The sequence below is a fragment of the Aulonocara stuartgranti genome (assembly GCF_965226115.1).
Source record: "Aulonocara stuartgranti genome assembly, chromosome: 5".
Taxonomy (NCBI): Eukaryota; Metazoa; Chordata; class Actinopteri; order Cichliformes; family Cichlidae; genus Aulonocara; species Aulonocara stuartgranti.
Window position 1 is genome coordinate 21,619,784 of NC_138943.1, and position 19,049 is coordinate 21,638,832.

Consider the following 19,049-nt stretch of genomic DNA (forward strand, 5'->3'; position numbering starts at 1 on the left):
AAGAACAGCTGACATCAGCTGCCCCAGCTCCCCTTTAGAGACTGCCAAGTGCACATACCTTTTATCTAAATCCACCTTTGCACATTATGTTACAGATACTTGCATTGTGATTTAAGCCCCTAAAACAAACAGTGCCATGAGAACTGCGCTGTCAAGGGACCTTATATCGACTCTGTGCTCAAGGTCGCACATTTATCAGTGGGTGACCTTGATCCCTGCACAGAGCTAATGGCACACTGTTCACAGTGTAGCAGATAGAAGGATGTGGCTTACAGTGGATGGCAGTCTTGTGTGATTTATGATGTCAAACTTCATGAATCTGTTCTTTAACCAGCTTATCTACCAGCTGCACCAGCAGCACCATGCACATGAAAATTCTGAATCTGATATGAGCTGTGCAGACATTCACTGTACAGCCCCCAGTGCAACCAAGACAGACCCTCAAATAGCCTCCTCACAATGGTGGCGGGGCAAAGTGATATTATCATGTCAAGAATATATCCAGTCATTTTCCTTTGAGGGAGACATGTGAAGTGTGCCTAATGTTTTGCGAGAGGGAGGGTAGGAGAATGGGAAATCTCACTGAATTACTACAGAAGAGCGCTCATCCTTGAGGAATTTCAGGTCGTCCTTGTGAAAGGCTACCATCTTACACACACACACACACACACACACACACACACACACACACACACACACACACACACACACACCGCTCCCCCTGCATCCCTGTCTCCACCCCTTCCAACGAAAACCCCCCTTTCCATCCTCCCTCCACCCTCCGCTTGCAGATCACCGTATTGGTCGCTGGGATGGAGCGGCGACTGCGCTCCAGCGAGCGGTTAGCGCATGATCATGCGTTTGGCCGGTCCTTGCGTGGGATGCTGTACAAGTCCGCGGAATAAAAGTGGACAGGTGTAACGCGCCTTGTTGAATGGGGGAGGCTAAGAAAAACGCCAAGACACACTCTCATCTTACCTTATTCGTGAGCGCACAGCAGCCACTGGCTGCGCCCCGTATCTGCAGCCGTGAAGGGTTTCCCCCCCCCTCCCGTTGTAATATTTATGACAAAACGGAGGCAAATTATTCCGGTCACGTTTTTGGCTGACAGCCGGCTGTCCTGGAGAGCGCTGGAGTGAATCGGGGGTCCAGTGCTCGAGAAAGCGCAGCGCACCGACACCTGCAGTAGGATGTAAAGGGAATTCCCATTAACCAAGCTGGTAAGTTTAACATCTGTCTAAGGCACTTTTTCTCATTAGACTTGCTTTTATTAATTCCTAGTATCTTAGGGATAAGATACTAGTCTCATTTGACTAGAAAGGTTTTTGGCTGTCAAATGGATACTGCAAAATAAAACAAATGCTGGGTCTCTTATGGCGGGATAAGACAGTTTTATTGCATCTTACAGGCAACAATAACAAATCACCCTGGTGTCAGAACAGCACATTAGGGGGATCTTTTTAATCGCTTTTTTTCGCTCTCAAATATAAAGTGATCAGCAGGACAGCAATCATTCAGTTTGTGACGGTGTAGATAGGCTTCATCGTTCTGTTCAGTAACAGCAGACAATAAGTTTCTTGTATTGCAGTAAAAAATATATCTAAATCAAACCTTTTTTTCTTCTTCCTTTTTTTTGGGGGGGGTCACTGTGCTGTTTTTTGCTCTTTTTCTCTGATTCTTTTTGAATATGATCAGATGATGATTTTCATCCTCCAAGTCCCCCATTTTTCAGAGACCCACAGTGATTGTTATGCTTCAGCCACATGCATGCGCCACGCTTGGTGAAGGTGCACCGTTTGATCGTTTTAAGAGCGAGTACTCGGTGCATAAACTAACGTTTTGACGTTTAATGTTTTAGTCAGATAAAATTATTCCACATTAAACATGCTTTGTTGGTCTCCAACTGTCATAACCCACTGATATCATGATTTCAAAGGATAGTTTATCAAGGCTCTCCTGCATTTATTTACATATCTTACATTTATGCATATATGCTTAATAGCATAATATTTTTGGCCGAGCTGCTGCCCTTCATCAAAGCCTGCGAAAAATATCAATATTAATGACTGGATGGTTTGTGCTGTAGAGTTTTGATTTTATTTAAAAAGAAAAAAAAATGTGATGATGTCTCACTGTTAAGCTCCCTGGTCTTCCTTAAATTTCCTGGAGGAAATAGCAATGTTTTTTTAAAGTCTACATTATTATGTTGATAGTTTCCCGCAGACTGTCTCTTTGAGTGAGGAGCAGGACGGTTTTAAACACTCCTCTCTTCTTCATTAGATATAAAATAGGAGAGCACTGGTACGCTGGTCTTGTGAGATAGGTTTCTGTCTGCCAAACAACTTTGCACCTGCAAAGCAACACATTTTCCAGTAGTTACAGTGGTGCTGCCCGTTTGCAAGAAGTCATCTGCATGATAAAAATGAAGGAAAATATTTTGCTACATAGCATCATATTTGTGCATAGCAGGAAGCTTTTTATTATTGCATTAATTAATTCATTAATATGAATTAAGAATTTTTATGAACTTTTTTGTTCACTCATTTCTCACATTCTCCTGCATTATTGCACTGAATTCCTCTTTCAAACACCCTCTGACATGTCGTAATCACTTGTAACACCTAGCGCTATATATACTGCAATAATGTGTCAGCTAATTACAATTTCTGCTGAGCTCAGCCTAAAATACTGGGGCATTGTTTTTACCTCAGTGAATCTAACTAGAAAAAAATACATATAAAAGGGGGGTCACTGTTTATTTTTTTACAAAGATAAACAAAACGCATTCAAAATCCAGCTAAAAAAGGGGCTTGAAGAGTACTCTTCAGGAACACAACCATATCAGTTTTGGTAACTTTTAACCCTTTTTTGGACAAAGATGCATATATAGTAACTTGATTTGGAACATAACAATAAAACCTGTTTTTAAAAAGTCTTGTAATAACAAAAAAGATGAACTCTCTCTGTTGTTAAATTGTATGTTACACAAGACAGATAAATGTATTTCACATGTAGCTTCATGTTGAGTGTCATGTATCAGGAGTACAAGCATGCAAAAAACTACGAGTGAAAACCTTGTTTTTGTACATGTGTGCTCATTTAAGAGCTCTGTTTCTTTTGCATTCCCCGCTGTGAGTCTCAAAAGGGCTAATTGTTTTTCCATTTCCATTCACTCTTATATAGTAGCAGCTTGTATGTTTGCTTTGCATATGGGTCATTATGTGTTTGCGATTATGCGTGTATTTATAGAGGAGCTTTGATGCTGCTGGTGGGGACGCATCACGCATGTCACTCTAGATGTCGCAGCACAGTCAAAAGCAGCAATAATTTGTTTCAGCGCAATAACCAATGGAGTACTTATAATCTAACATGCTGATTTATATATCAACACTGAAGTGGAGATGATTAAAGGGTACTGCAGGACAACATCAGTGTGGGGAAAAGTACACAAGATTTATGGGAGAGCTGTTCCTTTGCTATAGTAAGTTCCCATTTTCTCTGTTGGCAGAATCTTGTTTTAACACAACTGATTGTTTTATTATATCCCTTTACTTTTTTATATGTAAGGAATGTGTCAAATTTGTGTTTAATTGTCAATGAAACTTTCAACAACTTAAGTGTCACGTTCAATTTTTGTTTGCTTGTTTGTCGTGAATACGTTTTGATGGATGTGTGCAAAATCACTTTGCAGTCACTGAAAATCTAATTTACTGCTGTCCAAGCCTCCAGCAAGGTTTAAAAGCAGCTGTAATTAAGGACATCTGTAGTTAAATTAATCAAACAGTGTCTATATTTGTATGTTCCTAATTAGAACAATATTTCCACTGCACTGGTCACATCCTTTTTTCGGTTAACCTGAATCATTGATAAAAGCTGTCAGACCTCTGTGCTATTTTTGAACATGAGGTATAAATGCGCCCACATTCGTGCATAAAATTGTCAGAAATTAAAAATATTTTTTAAAGAAAAGCAGCCTTGGGAATAGCACAACAAAGAAAACTCAAGACTTAATAAATGCCATTAACTTCCTTGTCCACAGAGCGATAAATGATGGCTGAGATTGCTCTTCCTTCTTTTCAGTGCACCACCGGTCACTGTGTGAAATTAAAATCCACACTAAACCTAATTTCCAAATAACACTGTTCCTTGATGTGTGCGAGTGTAGAAAAACAGATAGGTGAAGCAGATGAGGGGGATGATAGTAGAAGCACAGCACACGAAGAGCAAATATAGAGTGAGGATGGAACAATACATCATTAGAAAAGCAGAATGTAGTGAGCATGTGTAAATAGACTATCAAGTAAAGAGAGGCAGAGGCAACAAGGAAGAGAACTCCATTATTCCACCCGTCTGTATACTAACACTGCAGGTTTTTGTTTTTGCTTTGCTTACATAACATATTTGCTTATGATGTAATATAATTACATGTACATATACCTCTGCTACATTGGCTGAAGGTGTGTATAGAAGTTATGGTGTTATGTACACCATGTTTGAGCATGTGTTTGTGTTCCCTTTCTCAGATTAAACTTCTAAATGTCATCAATATAGATGCTTACAGTGAATCCTTCCCCTCTTGGCCAATCATGTCCTGTCTGCAGGAGATGAATGAAATTAATTGAGATTTAATTGCCTTCTAGAGTGAGATAGCTCAATCATTTTAACCTGGTGCAGACAACTTCATCATCACTTAGATTTACTCCACTGCACTGAAATGCTTTCAAATCTTTTTTTTTCTTTCATTTTCAGCTTTTGGACCTCTTGAGCTGCTCCCCAGTTCTCCTAAGCTCAGGCACTGAGTGGACATTGAGTGTGAATCTGCTTCAAAGAGCAGAGAGAGAGAGAGAGTGCATAGAGAGATTTCGCTCTCTGTATACAGAGAGAGCCACTGATTGAAAGCAAGGCCAGGTTTAGTTTAATCTGACTGGGAGCACTACATTAGTGCAAAATTGTCCCATTAGCTTTGAATGATAAATAAATTTTAAAAAAAAAGCTGCTCTGTTGCTGACACACAGTTTCAGTGGGTCACTTTCTTTTACACCCTTTTTTGAGATTTTGACCATTAGTAGTGCAGTGGAGCAGTGTCGTTATGCTCGAGTTGCTGTTTTTGCTTGTACAAAGCTGCTCATGCACAAATCAGAGAGCGACAATGGTCTCATGCTTTTATACTTTTCCACTGATACAACCTTAATGAGCCAACGATTGCAGGGAAACATGCAAAACATTTCGATAAGCCTAAAAGAATTAATCAAATTCGATGTTATTGTGCAGTAAACTGAGCCTAGCCAGGATTGATAACATGAAAATATGCTTGTTTAGCATACGACTCCACAGAACACAGTGAAAAAGATCTTATCTCTCTCTTTGCAAATGCAAAGAAAATAAAGGAGCCACAATCCAACTTGCTGTTTTGTGTTAACAAACAAAAATACAATCACTGCATCATTGATTCAAATCTTGCACAATTAGCCTTCATGTGTGTGGGGATACTTTTCTTTACATGTACACTATTGTTTATTCTGCTGTGTTAAGCAATCTTTCCAGATGGAGGAAAAACTTAAGTGTGCAAACCCAATTAATGCACTTGTCAAGATTTACTCTGTTGAAACAATGTTGGATGCCTTCCCAGAGAAAAACAGAAATTTCGTACTGAATATCCAAATATTAGGGAACTCCAGATTCCCCCAAGGCAGCTAAACAGCATCTTTAACTGTCCACTATTTATGAACCCCTGATATAAAACTTTGAATGCAAAAATGTTTGCTATGTATGCCCGAAGCCCTGTCATCTTTAAGATATAAATGATGATGTTTCTTTCTGAGTTTGCAGACATAATCTAACTGTTTCCCCAGGTTATGTACTAGATAATTTGGTAAGTAAATCTGATACAAGTTTTCAGCAATAAATAAAATAAGAGTCACCCTTTTATTAAAGGATGAAGAAAGACCAATCCCACCATCCTGGGATAAAAGCTCATGCTTGTCTGAGACTTGGAGCATTTATGAATTGATACATTTAGTGTGGCAATGTAGATATGTGTAAAATAACATGGATTCAAGCTACTCTGTGCTAAATAAGTGGCGCTAAGCCTGTTATCACACAGCTGCTGGTTTGGCATTACCAGAGTGTCATTAAAGTGGCTGCAGAGCTCACACTGTGACTTGACTATTTATTCACAACACTCCAGTACAATATAAATCATGAGAGGTGGGCACAGCACTTGAGCGTGATGACTCCATTCAGACTGGCCATTATTCCTGGTGGAAAATGCTGCTGAAATGGAAAAGTGGAGGGACACATTGCTAATCACAATCACTTTAGAGCACATAAGAAATGAAGGGGCATTTATCTATCCTGTTTTGTTGTCTTATATAATTGCTAATCCTTTCCATTCTGTCATTATGTGGCAGTGGACAGCCTCCTCCTCCACCTCATCATCGTCATCATCATCATTATTATTGTTATTGTTATTATTGTGTTTTATTTATGCTTTGACCAGCTCTCACACTTGATTTTAATCGCTGCTTCTTTTAGAAAGCTGTGATTGCACAGCAGCCTTGATTAGTGCTTATTGATGGGTGGTGTGTGCAATAACAAAATTATGGGCTTGACAGTTTAGAGCTGGATAGATGATATAGAGGAGTATCTTTAACGAAAGGGGGGGCCAAATGAAATCCATCGAACGTTCTGTCAGGTGGTAATGATGTCTCACACCCTGTGGACCAGAGCTGTTTAGGGACCAGAGTCTTATTTCTATACAGAGCTGAACTAATAGATTACATACCTGCCTAGCATGGCATCTTTATAGGTAGCACCCTGTCAGAAATAATGTATCATATAGAAGATGTCTGGATATTCTAGTGTTGTGTTATTTTATGCGTCTCTGATGTAATTTGTGTAATCCATGGGAGGCTCCTTGCACAGTTGCATTATAAAGCTAGTTTAATATTAAAAATCACAGTCTGTCCTGAAAGTCTTGGGGGATTACACAAAGATATTGTAGCGTATAAAAGCAAAGAGCCATGTGCTGGTTGTAAGCTAGATGGTGTAGGGGGCTGATGGTGTAACTATTCAAAGGAGAAATGGATTGTGGTAGTGAGCGGGGAGCAGACTTTCCCCTCGAGCAAGCACACAACTCACCATCCATCTGCACACCCCTAAGCCTCCCTCCTATCCATCAGTCCCTCACTGCACCTACCTCCTGCTTTTATCTTACCTCCTGCTACCCCCATACCTTTCTCCTCCACTTGTGTGGCTGGGATTCAGCAGTTTCTTAAGCACACAACATGTCATTCACCTCAGATAGCAATCCATCTTTCACTGTATCTGTGGAGTGCAGACGGGCAGGGAGAGCAAGCAGAGACGTGGGCTGGCAGTGGGTGGCAGTTAGTAATACATTGTGGACTACATCGTGTGCTTGTATGTCTTTGGTAAGCTTGGCAGGATTTATGATAACCCATTTTGAAATTTTTATGGGTTTGTGATTGTTTGGCCTCACTTAAGAGAAGTGTTGTTGAGTTACAGGTGGATATTTCCACCTGTAACAAGCACACAGTAATGATCTTGTTGTGTGCCTTTCTCCCGAAGTTCCGAAAGCTGTCCTGATGAGGAGCACATTAGGTAGGTTGGTGCTCTCACTGAACTGGATCTATTGCTGGCCTGTCCAGGCTGCTTTACTGGGAGCCTGCCAGGGATGTTGCTGCCCAGCTGGTGGCTGCTTGCCCTTAGTGCTGCGAGATGAATTACATGGGAAAGTTAAGCCTTTGATCGATTGTCTTGTTGCGGACATCAGGAATACCTAAGAAAACCATGAGTCAGCGTGCCGCATCCGCCATCATCCTGTTTGCATTCACTTTCCCCCCTCCTTATCTCCTCCCCTGTCCTATCACTCTCCCTACTGATTTACTTTCTTCCCTAAATGTCAACTTTTGGTGATAGTCTTGTCGAATCAAAGAACAAAGCCTTTGTTCACATTTTACCATTTTGTACTGACATTTTACAAGGAAAAATCCATCAGAAAAGGAGATAACAGTTTTTCCATATTGTAGATAGGAACCTAAATAAGCCATAGTACAATGAAGCTTCCATCTTTGTACTCAGAGGCAGTGCTCTCTTGGTACAGGTTAATATTATAACATTTTCCTTCTCTCATCGCTTTTGGTAAGAGCCTCGACACTTACATAAGAACACTGACAATCTGACGATCTCCATCCTTGAGGAGAGAGTCACAGTTAAATATCCATCCATCCATTCTCATCCACTTATTCTTATCAGGGCTGTGGAAGGGCTGGAGTCTATCCTCGCTACCATAAGGCAAGTGGTGGAGTACACCCTGGACAGGTCGCCAATGTGACGCAGCACAGTTAAATAGTTTTAAACAGATTAAAAGAGATATTTAAGTCCATCAGGAGAACTTAAGAACTTCTTGCAGTAGGAGACACCAAGTTGACTAACTTAAATCAATCCACAGTGCCAGTAAAAGTACTGCTTACTGCATGGAAAAAAAGAGCTGTATATCTGTCATCCTGAAGTGCCTCCACTTCATATTCAGCCTTTGACACCTTTGTCTTATTTTTCCAACTTACAGCAACACTCAGATTCATGAATCATCCAAAGACAACAAACTCTCTGCAGAGATTCTGTGGATATTGTCTTCTGTAAAAATTAGTTTCTTCCTCAGATAGATGCAGTTTGAGCACTAAAAGCTTTCTGTTTTTTTTTACATAATTGGCCCATCATCCCAAGTCTCATACATACCAACCACTGTCACTTCTATATTGCCTAGGACTGAGGTGAAAATTGGAACATGATCCTAGGCACAGATCAGCACTTTCAGCAGCAGCAGGTACTGCAGATACCCTGCCACGCAGCAGCACGATGGACTGAGGTCACGACACGCAGGACCAGATTCAATAAACTCTTTGTGCTTCACTGCAGACTTGCAAGGAAAATGTGTGTGTGGTTCATGTCCAGGGAGTTCTACTAGTTTTGAAGTGAATGTCAAGTGACTTTACCAATTGAGGTAGCATAATGGAAATGACTTTATAGTGTTTTTACAAAGTTGGGTCTCGAAGCCAAGTTCAATGAAAGGAAAGCAGTAAAAAATATAAAAACAGCGGTTGAGTAAACACAGGTGGCAAAGAGCTGTGCCATTAACTTGGAACCTGAATTTTATCTTGACTTCTACTGAGCTACTGCTTCACTCTGAACTTGTGCAAAGTGGATTTTGTCAGCTCCCTGGTGGCTGCGATTGGAACAATGTATTGTACTCTTGCTATAATTATTTATATACAACCTTTTCTTCATCTATTTTTCTCCTTCTCCTCGCTCTCTCACAGTAAGAAATATGGCAAGAAACACCTCACGCCATGTTGTTTTAGATGATGCCTGGGACGCAAGCATGCCGACTGTTTGTCTTGTGCTGGGAAGAAGTAATTAAGCCCCTGGCAGCAAACTTGTTGTCAGGAGTACAAATTAAATACATGGAGAGCTTGTTTGTACCTGTGTGCAGAGTGAATGCAAGATCAGAAAGCAGGAGGAAAGTTCGAAAAGAAAGGAGGAAAGTGAAGTTTTTGGCACTAACGGGATCTGCTTTACTATTCACCCTCTGATAATGTGAGAACAGGCTTGACAGCTTGTCATCTCCTGCCCAACACCTATAACGACCCCGACAGCAGGGCCCAGGAAGCTGTGAAATCTAGGACACAGTTTGTTGTTTTGGAGAGAGTCATACAAGCTACAGTAAATGAGAGACCAGATGTGATGAAAACATCTGTAAAGCCTGAGTAAAATCTCCCGATGACAGCTACTCATTCAGTTCCGCACCGAACCAAGCAGTCATTGTATTTCGCTTTCAGTACATGATTGTAAATTCTGCTGGTGATTGATAAGAGAAGACCCATGGGGCTACCCAAACCAATTTAGCAGAATTGAACAGTGCTGCTACATTAAACTTTAAAATTGCTTCTCAGATTTATTTGCCTGGTTTAGCACTAAAGGCAAAGTCGTTTTGCAATGTAAAATTTTGTACATGCCTTAAAAATGTAATAAGTGGGATACTTTGTTTCAGGGCTGAAGAAATACTTAAAAAAAAGTTTCTTAGACAAACTTTAATTCTAAGGCATTAATGTAGGGGTAGCTGGTGTTTGTGTTGCCAGACAGTGCTACAGCATGATCTGATGGCTTGACTATGATGGCTGGGAGGAGAGGATGTGGTAAGTGGTGTGCAAGGAGGCATAAGTGCGACGAGAGTTGCGCAGGGAAAAACAGACCAGAGACAGACAGCCCTGTCTCTTTAACCCTGTTCTCAAACATTGTTGTATTTACTGTTTAATTTATCAACTGCCTGCTCTCCACAACGATGGCCCAAAAGGTTGAAATCAGAGACAATGGAAAGAATTTATCTCTAGGCAGAACCGCTTGTCCTCCCTCGATTGTGGGCAGAGTGGACACTTGACTTACTGTCCCATATTTAAGTACAAAGTGGTGTTCTACAAGGGTATGTTCAGGCCATGGACTCTATAAAACATTGACGTAGCTTCTGGAGCACAAACATTAAGCCAGTGCAGAAGTGCATTAACCCTGCATTCGATCTGAAGACCACCAGAAGACGATAGCTGTGGTTTCAGGAAGACTGCTAGCTCTATACAGGGAAATGGCTTTCTGTCTTCCTCTGTAAGCACTGTCCTTCTGAGTCCATGGGCTCGGGCCACGTCGCCTGAGCCCACTTTGTTGTGCTCAGTAGTGGCTTACGTATTTGCTTTGTTAATCAAAATGATGCTGGTTCAAGCCCAGCTGAAAACCAGAAAGGGTATCTGGTATAACTGTCTACCACTTACTTTAAAATCATTAATGACATTAATCTTTGAGACAGAGATTCAACATTAACAGAAATACCTGTACTTTTTGGGATTTAGAGATTGAAACTTCAAAGGATCTGTTTTTTGATTGTAATTACACTCAAACCTTTTGGATAACACTTCAAAATTGGTTTTCTGAAAAATACTATCAAGCACCCATATTAGAATTTAACGATATTAAACTTGGTCTTAAAATGATGGACAGGAAAAGGGAATTACTGTACCACATCTTTGTTATTATGGCCAAACAATTTATCCACAGATGGTGTTTCTTAAATAATGGGCATAATTTTCGGGAATAACATGATTGATTTTTAAGAAGACATGAAACATAAAAAGTAAACAAGCCTTGGACATTGCAAAAAACATTCACCTATTGTTTTGTGATCAGACATCTGTATTTTATTTATCATCTTCTTAATATTTTATGTCATTTTTTTTCTTGTTGTTAACAGTTACGTGTGTGCTCGAGTAATGTCATGCTGGCTATGTTTATGGTTCTGGCACTAGCTGGTTAACTTCAGTGGACATCTATGCAACACAATACACAGACATCCTAGCAGTTAATGTTGGGTTTACAATCAATCCAAAAATCTGTTCCTTTCTTTAACTTTCACCTCTTTTTTCAAACTTTCAAGCAATCGTACAATTTGTACCTCTAAGTTTGTTTTTCCTGTCGTTCCCCCGCCTGTCTAAATTGGCAATCACACTGTTGATGTAATTTCAGCTGGCAAAGTTTCCCCTTGTTTACAGCCATCTTCTGTTGCCACAACTCGCTCAACCCAACAACCCACTTTCTCACAACACCCACACCCTGTGACTGATTGCAAAAAGGATGCCACAATGACACAAAACACTTGTTAGAACTAAAGAAATAAATTGATTGATGATGATGATTCTTGCAACTTTCTTCAGTTACTGTGATAACGACTTGCACGAGCAACCTCAGGTGAACCTTAGTGTTTTAAGTTCTCACTAAAAGAACAGAAACACCTGTGATTTTTATAAAAACTCCCCAAAGTTTACCCGTCTGTCTGCTTTAATTTTATTCTCCCCACGTCCCTGTAAAAACTAGGTTATTGTCAGTTTTGGTGCCCGCAGGTCGAAGTCACAGCTGCTCATATAAAGGCCTTCTGACATTTTGTCTTGCTGGGAGCAAACACATGCTAACTTTGATGTTTTCTACTCTATTGCCTCTGTCCCTTTGTAACTCTTACGGCTTCATCCCAAGTATCCTCTGTCGCAGGAGTCATTAGCCATAGAAAAGGATAAATTGCACTTGTTGAAAGCTATGTCGTCTGCCTTTTTGCCGGGCCGCTACACAGTCATCCTCTTGTAATTATTGGCAGGACAGTTAAGAGTAAAAAATGATGACCTGGTGTTTGCTGAAAGAGATTGACTTGTGGATAATTTTATTCTCTGTTTTGTTGTCGCAATGTCTGTGAAAAATACAGTTTAGGTGACAGGTGACTGTTGTGTTACACCTTTCAGTTTTTGTCAGCCATTTATTGATTTAAAAGTCTTTCCCAACCCTAATTTGCCACAGCGGTTAAACAACACTCACATGTGCTGGAAAGCACAATGCTGACAATGTTGCCACTGTGATTGGTTTAAGCGAGTGTTAGCTCCATGACACTCTGTTGCAGCATGTTGTTCGCCATATTGATCAAAGACAAACATAACCAATATCGCTAACATTAAAAGATCTAAGCCCACTTAGTTTTAAAGTTTCACTCCTGTGATGAGGTCTGTGAATTGATTCAGTTTTTATGATTCTGAAAAAAAAATCATAAAAACTTCAGTAATAAAAGTGGGAAACACCACATTTTACTTTCGGTCCCCTGAGCCATGCGTGATACTTTGCCTTGCAATAATGATAAAGTAAAGAAAACATCTTAAACTGTAGTTAAAACACAGGAATTGAACACAGTCACTCATAACTGTTTTATCCGGCCTCTCAAAATCAAAATGAGACCACAGGTACACTTGGGAGGGTGTGACAGGAAGTGTGTTTATGTGCTCCCTCGCCTCAGGCTTGTTAAATTGGCAGATCGATGATGCTTTAAATCAATGTTCCAGCACCACCGCAAACCCCATGAAACCCATTAGCGAATTAAGATAGACCACTGTTCTGCATTGAGTCCTGCTCTGCCTGCAGGTGCTTTCCACATGACAAATGGGAGGGAAACTGTGAAATAAAACAAAGAGAAAAGGGCAAACGAGAGGGTGAGAACAAAAAGTGTGGCAGAGGAAAGCTTGGGTCAGCGCTGCCGCTGATCTGTAGCTCCTCTTTAGACAGACACTCGAGGGAATACTTTAATTCCTTAAAGCAAATCATGAAGGCATCTTCTCTTGACCTAATCACTTTGTATGATTCCCTCTAATGCAAGAGAGCGTTCAACCAGCCGTGAATAACATGCTGTACATGCAAAGCAGTCAGCCAGCAAACTGAAAGGCAACAGAGTAGAAAGGGATGTGGAGGATGTAGGAAGGAGAAGGAGAAAGAGGGGGTGTGGAGAGAGGATGCCAGGGGAGCTGGTCTTTCTCTGATAGCATTGTTTGTGCGCCACTGTCTGTGGATCATTGATCTATTCGTCTTCGTTACATTTCCCTGTGAGAACTATTAACTGCTGCCACCCTCAGTTGGCTGCCTGCAATGTTGACATGCACTGCAAATGTCCTTGCTACCAATGCTCCTGCCACCTCTGCTCCTGAAAGTAGAAGCTGAAGATTTTATATAGCTGGTGAAAAAAACAAAAAAACAGAAAGATGATTTAACAACAAAGCTTGACACTTATTGGATTTGTACGGGTATGTCGTAAATTCACAAGGTGGGTTGTTAATCACTTAGGAATGGGTACTCGTAGAGGTAGATGTTAGACACAACACGTAGTACGTCACTGACATCTTGACGGTGCAGGTGTGTTGGTTTATTCCTGTTTATCTGTATATGCTTTATCCAGCCAGCTTTCTGACCCACATAATGTATGTTGCATAAGAATGAATCAAACATTCGCCCACTCATGTTTATGAGGGAATCTTTTTTTCTTTTTAATTCTGCATACTATGTGGATTATAGGTATATTCACGTACACCCCGAGACACATCCTGCCCCACATCCTCCCTGAGTTGTTACCACTGTCTGTATGAAGCATGTTGTTGTTTCACTGTTGAGGCCAGCGAGACATCATGGGTCATCAGCAGCAGCTTGAACTGCACCCCACGACTCCGCTCGACTGCCGAGATCACTTTCACCTCCCTCGTAGCTTCAGCTAGTAGCTTCCCCTCGCTTGTGAAATTTGACAAGTTTGACTTGTACTTGTTGTGCAGCGTTATTTTTGAGTAAACTGACTGCCGAACTGCTTGATCACTCTCTGTCTCTCTTTCTTTTCTCCTCCATGTCTGTTCTTTTTATTTTTCTTAGATACAACCACATCTCCTCCATCGCTGTCTCCTTTGAGCCAGAGAAGAAGGGAACATGGTCAGGTACGCCGGCCTCTGTTGCTATGTGTAAAGGACTGCCGCGGCGTCAATGGAGACCGAAGGCTATCGTGACCTCCTGGAGACCAGTGATGGCCAGGGGGTAGGCCTGCTGGATGGAGGGAGTGAGGTGGGCGTGGAGGAGGGCTGGAGCACGCCCTACCCTCTGGGCTTTCAGGTGTCTCTGACCACTGTGCTGATGCTGGAGCTTGTGTTGGGCTTCAGCAGCAACCTGACCGTTCTTGTGCTGTACTGTGCTCAGTCCAACCTGGTGGACTCAGTCAGCAACCTGGTCACAGTCAACCTCCATGTGCTCGACATACTGGTGTGTGTGCTGTGTCTGCCACTCACTGTGGCTGTGATCCTGCTGCCAGCAAATGAAAATGGAGTTAGCAGCCTGGCCACACTTTGCTGCTTCCATGAGGCCTGTGTGACGTTCACTAGCGTGGCTACGGCAGTCAACGTGTTAGTAATCAGCTTGGACCGATATGACATCTCAGTGCGTCCAGCCAGTCGTCTGCTGACCCCCAGACGTGCTGCGCTACTCTTGGCAACTGTGTGGGCCTTGTCTCTGGCCGTTTTCTTCCTGCCCTTCCTTGAGGGGGACTTCTTCTCTTCAAGGGCTGAGGATGGTGAACATGAGGAGCTGGAAAGGCAGAACAATGACTCTCAGCTCATCACTGAACAGACCACCACTTTTTCCTCACTGTTCCCTTCCTTATTACCCACAACTACACCTCCATCCCCTTCACAACACCTGCCTCCAGTATGGCAGAACAGGACATTGCTTTGTGTTGGAGGGCAGGGGTATTACACAGGCTTGGCAATGTATTACCACCTGCTCCTCCAAGTGCCCTGCTTCTTTATCGCTGTGGCAGTTATGTTGTTCACTTACTCCAGGATCCTACAGGCTCTCAACATCCGCATCGGCTCTCACATGATGAGGAGTACCCGTGCAAAGGACTCCACCTGCAGGATACGCTGCAGGAGGCAGAGGAAGAAGAACTTAAGCCTGCCCACAGAGGTAGTGTCCTCCAACCAGAACCAGAACCTCAGTCATCCTTCCCTCATTCCCTCCCCCACGCCTACACCGACATCACCCCCGCCACTCTCCTCCATGCCCCAAGGGATGTCTGACAGTGGAGCAACAGTCACCACTGTCAGCACTGCAGCGACCACCCCCATCGCAACCACACCCGCCACCCCAGTTTCTCCAACCCCACCTTCAGCCTCAGCTCAGACCCACGCCAACACACCACTGCCAGCTTCCTCCATGGGTGTACAGGCCTCAGTTTCTGCCATCATCGCTTTGCGGCGAGCAGTGCGGCGGCACCGGGACCGTCGGGAACGTCAGCGTCGCGTCCTAAAAATGTCCCTAATCATCATATCCACATTCCTCGGCTGCTGGGCTCCTCTGTCTGCAGTCAATGTTTTAATCCTGTGTATGGGTCCGAGCGACAGCCTGGTGCGGCTCCGTCTGTGCTTCCTGGCCATGGCTTATGGAACCACCATCTTTCATCCTTTGCTCTATGCTTTCACCAGGCAGAAACTGCGCCGCGCACTCAAAACACGTGTTAAGAAAAGGGTCGTTTCACTTCTGCAAGTGGACCCAGCTCCTAGTGGAGGGACAGTTATTCATAACTCTTGGGTAGAGGGAGGAGGCAAAAGAAAGAATCGCAAATCGCGGGTGGAGGGCAGTGATGGCACTGATCGGTGCCTCACAGAGGCAGTGAGGGAATGAGGCTGGTCTTTAGAGTGTGGATGTATGAATATGTGTGTGAATTTGAAGAACTATGTGTATCTTACCAAGACAATGGAGATGGATTGTATAGATGAAGTGTAATGATCCATGGGGTGTGAGGAAAACTGACAACCAGCTAGCATATAAAGGTCAGGAGAAAGTCTCTTGGCCTCTTGCTACATACAGATGTGGAGAAACATGAGCTCTATTAGAGTCTGCTCTCCTTACCAAGGCTGTCATTAGTCCACTTTCTGACTGACAAGATGGCCAGTGTGTCTCTGTGGCAATACTAGTCAAAACTTTTTATGACAACATCATAGCCATGACTGCTAATAATACTCACATCCACCCCAAATGTAGGGTAAAGGATAGATAACCGCGAATACATACAGTACAGTGTTGCTCCTGCGTGCACTTTCAACTTGCATGTGCATGTACATATGCACAGGTAGATACACACACACTCATCCAATTATTGCACATTGATCTATATTTAATCATTATCTGTGAAAGCACATCAATATCTACCTGCACAGATATTCTCAGTGACAAAAACGAAATTATTAATGGAAGTCTCTGTTTCCCGTTCTTTGCTTTATTTTTTTCATGCCTTAATTGAGTTATTAGTATTCTTATGGTGCTGATTGTCCTGCTGTATGTTTACAACAATGTATCAACTTCGAGTAAACTTGTTTGCATATAGAGAATCAAAGGCAGATAAATGCAAGCATTGAGATTCAAAGTTTACAGGCTCATACTAAACCAGGAAACTGCAAAAAATGAAGAAGACAAAAAACTGATTTAGACCTGATTTTCAATAAACACCATGTTTTAGAAGAATGTGTGCAAGCAAAAGCTAAAAGGCATGAGTTTTTATTTTTTGTTTGTTTTTAAGAAAAAATGAACTTTAATGACCACGGTTATGGAGAATATTTGTATGATAGCGTTTGTTTGCAAGTGTGCATGTATGCATGTGCGTTTGCAAAAGCTGCGTGGTTGTGTAAATGAAGAAATGTGTGCGTGTGTCACTGATTATGTGCAATAAACGAGCAAAGCAATGACCCATAGGATGTGAACAAAGAGAGTGTGAACAAAGACCTTTTGGCTTTCAACATATGTTTAACAGAAAGGCAAAAGGAAATCTTCTGATTAACGGGGGGGAGCTGAACATAAAAGTGAACGATATAGAGAATATGTAACTATGTATAAATGGCAGGAAACTGCTAAAAATACTGCTGAAAAAGGATCAACTTCACTTTTAAAGTGATAATTAAAGGGCAATATTTTCTGAAAACTTCAATAATAAAAGGCTCTCAAGTCACAGCAGGTTAACAAGCAAGATGAACTTGAGAGATCAGAACGATGGTGAAATCACCGCAGACGTGAGACACCTCTTTGTGTTAGCTGTTTGTTTCTCTGGCTAGCAGAGTTACTGCTTTTGGTTAGGGGTTTGAATGATCACAGAGACAGACCGCCTCTGGACTGAGTCCTGGACATGTTGCACAATATTGATGTCTCTTTTTCTCCTCAGGGCTTTATGTCAAATTCCCAGACTTGTTGGACAAAAAAAAAACAACCAAAAAAAATAAAAAAATGAAACAAACAAACAAAAAAAAAAAAACAATAAGCCAGCCCTCAATCAACTGTTGTATTATGGGTGTTGCAGTAAGTAAAGATTTATGTCCACTAAGTAGTTAGTTTAACTTTTAACTTTGTATGGACTCAAGACTTGGAGTGCTCCTTCGGAGGGCTTTGGGCTATCTCCTCTTTCATCCTCACCCCTTTTACACTATTTGTGAGACAGACAGAAGGCAGTAATTATTGTGTATTCATGTACATTTTTTCAGGGATGTAAATAATAAAGAGTCTGAGTTAGGTTTTAGTCCAAATAATAATAATAATGATAAAATCTTTTACTTTGGCCACAATCATCTGCCGGACAGAAAATCAGCCATTGTGATAAACTCTTGGTGAGCTGGAAAGTTACTGTAAAGAGAAGATACATGTAAGTGAATTTGTGTTAATACTGTATGTGTGTACACTGTACTGTACATTTATGACCATGTGTATAGAGAAATATTAGTATTGTATAAGATTTATAATATGTGTCATTGTATAGAGCAGAACAGCATCTGTATTAAAAAGGTGATCAAAGTCCATCTGTGTCACTCAATACTCATATCATGTCCAAGGTGATTGTTTTTGTCAACACTCAAATATTGAACTGCTATTATTAGCCAATTTAGTTACACGGGAGAAGCTGTTTTCCCACATGTCTGCGTCGAGTTATTTTAAAAGTGGTTATGGCTCAGCAGGTAGTGCAGGTCGTCTAGCAGCTGAAAGGTCAGTGCAGTCGGGATGACCCTACTTTATCCATCAACAGGGAGTGTGATAGGTAGAAAGCACTTAAGGGATGTCTGTGTCAATGTGACTTGTAGTCTAAAGCGCTTTGATTGCTCAGAAATGGTAGAAAAGCACCATTCAAGTAGTATCCATCCATGCATCAATTCTCCTTAGCTTATCCTTAACAGAGCTGTAGGGGGGAAAGGAGCCTATCCCAGCTGTCGTAGGTCGAGAGGCGAGGTACACCTCGGACAAACTGCCATTCTGTCGCAAAACTAACCATACAAATAGTAGTCCGTTTCTAATATTTGATATAAGAAAACTTTCTATTGGTTAGAGGTACTTGGCTAGGAGAGGAAAATGTGAACACAAAGCCGAGCAAATCATATAGAAATGATACAGATTTCTAACCGAACAACCAAGAAGACCTTTACTACAGACAGACTCGATCATCATTCAGAATTATTGCGGACAAGTATACTGAAAGGTCAAACAGTCTTCACTTCAAGTGATGTCTCTCAAATCTCAAGACTGTTTAACATTTGACAAGGATGTGATCTGTAAAGAGAAGAATAAAATATGACATTTGCGTCACTTTAATTATGAGCAAAAGCTTTTAAGACAAA

The 19,049-nt window shown here is 41.6% G+C and overlaps 1 protein-coding gene across 1 annotated transcript; it reads left to right on the forward strand.

The window, feature by feature from the left end:
- The first annotated feature begins 824 nt into the window (after window positions 1-824).
- LOC309706908 (G-protein coupled receptor 22-like) lies at window positions 825-18,222 on the forward strand. The gene is made up of 2 exons (XM_082533898.1): window positions 825-1,220; window positions 14,284-18,222. The coding sequence occupies exon 2, from the start codon at window positions 14,392-14,394 to the stop codon at window positions 16,078-16,080; it is 1,689 nt and encodes a 562-aa protein (XP_082390024.1). The 5' UTR covers window positions 825-1,220; window positions 14,284-14,391; the 3' UTR covers window positions 16,081-18,222.
- The last annotated feature ends 827 nt before the right edge of the window (window positions 18,223-19,049 follow it).

What these genes read in the sequence shown, in the direction of transcription:
- LOC309706908 (XM_082533898.1), top strand. Translation starts at nt 14,392, where the DNA reads ATGGAGACCGAAGGCTATCGTGACCTCCTGGAGACCAGTGATGGCCAG.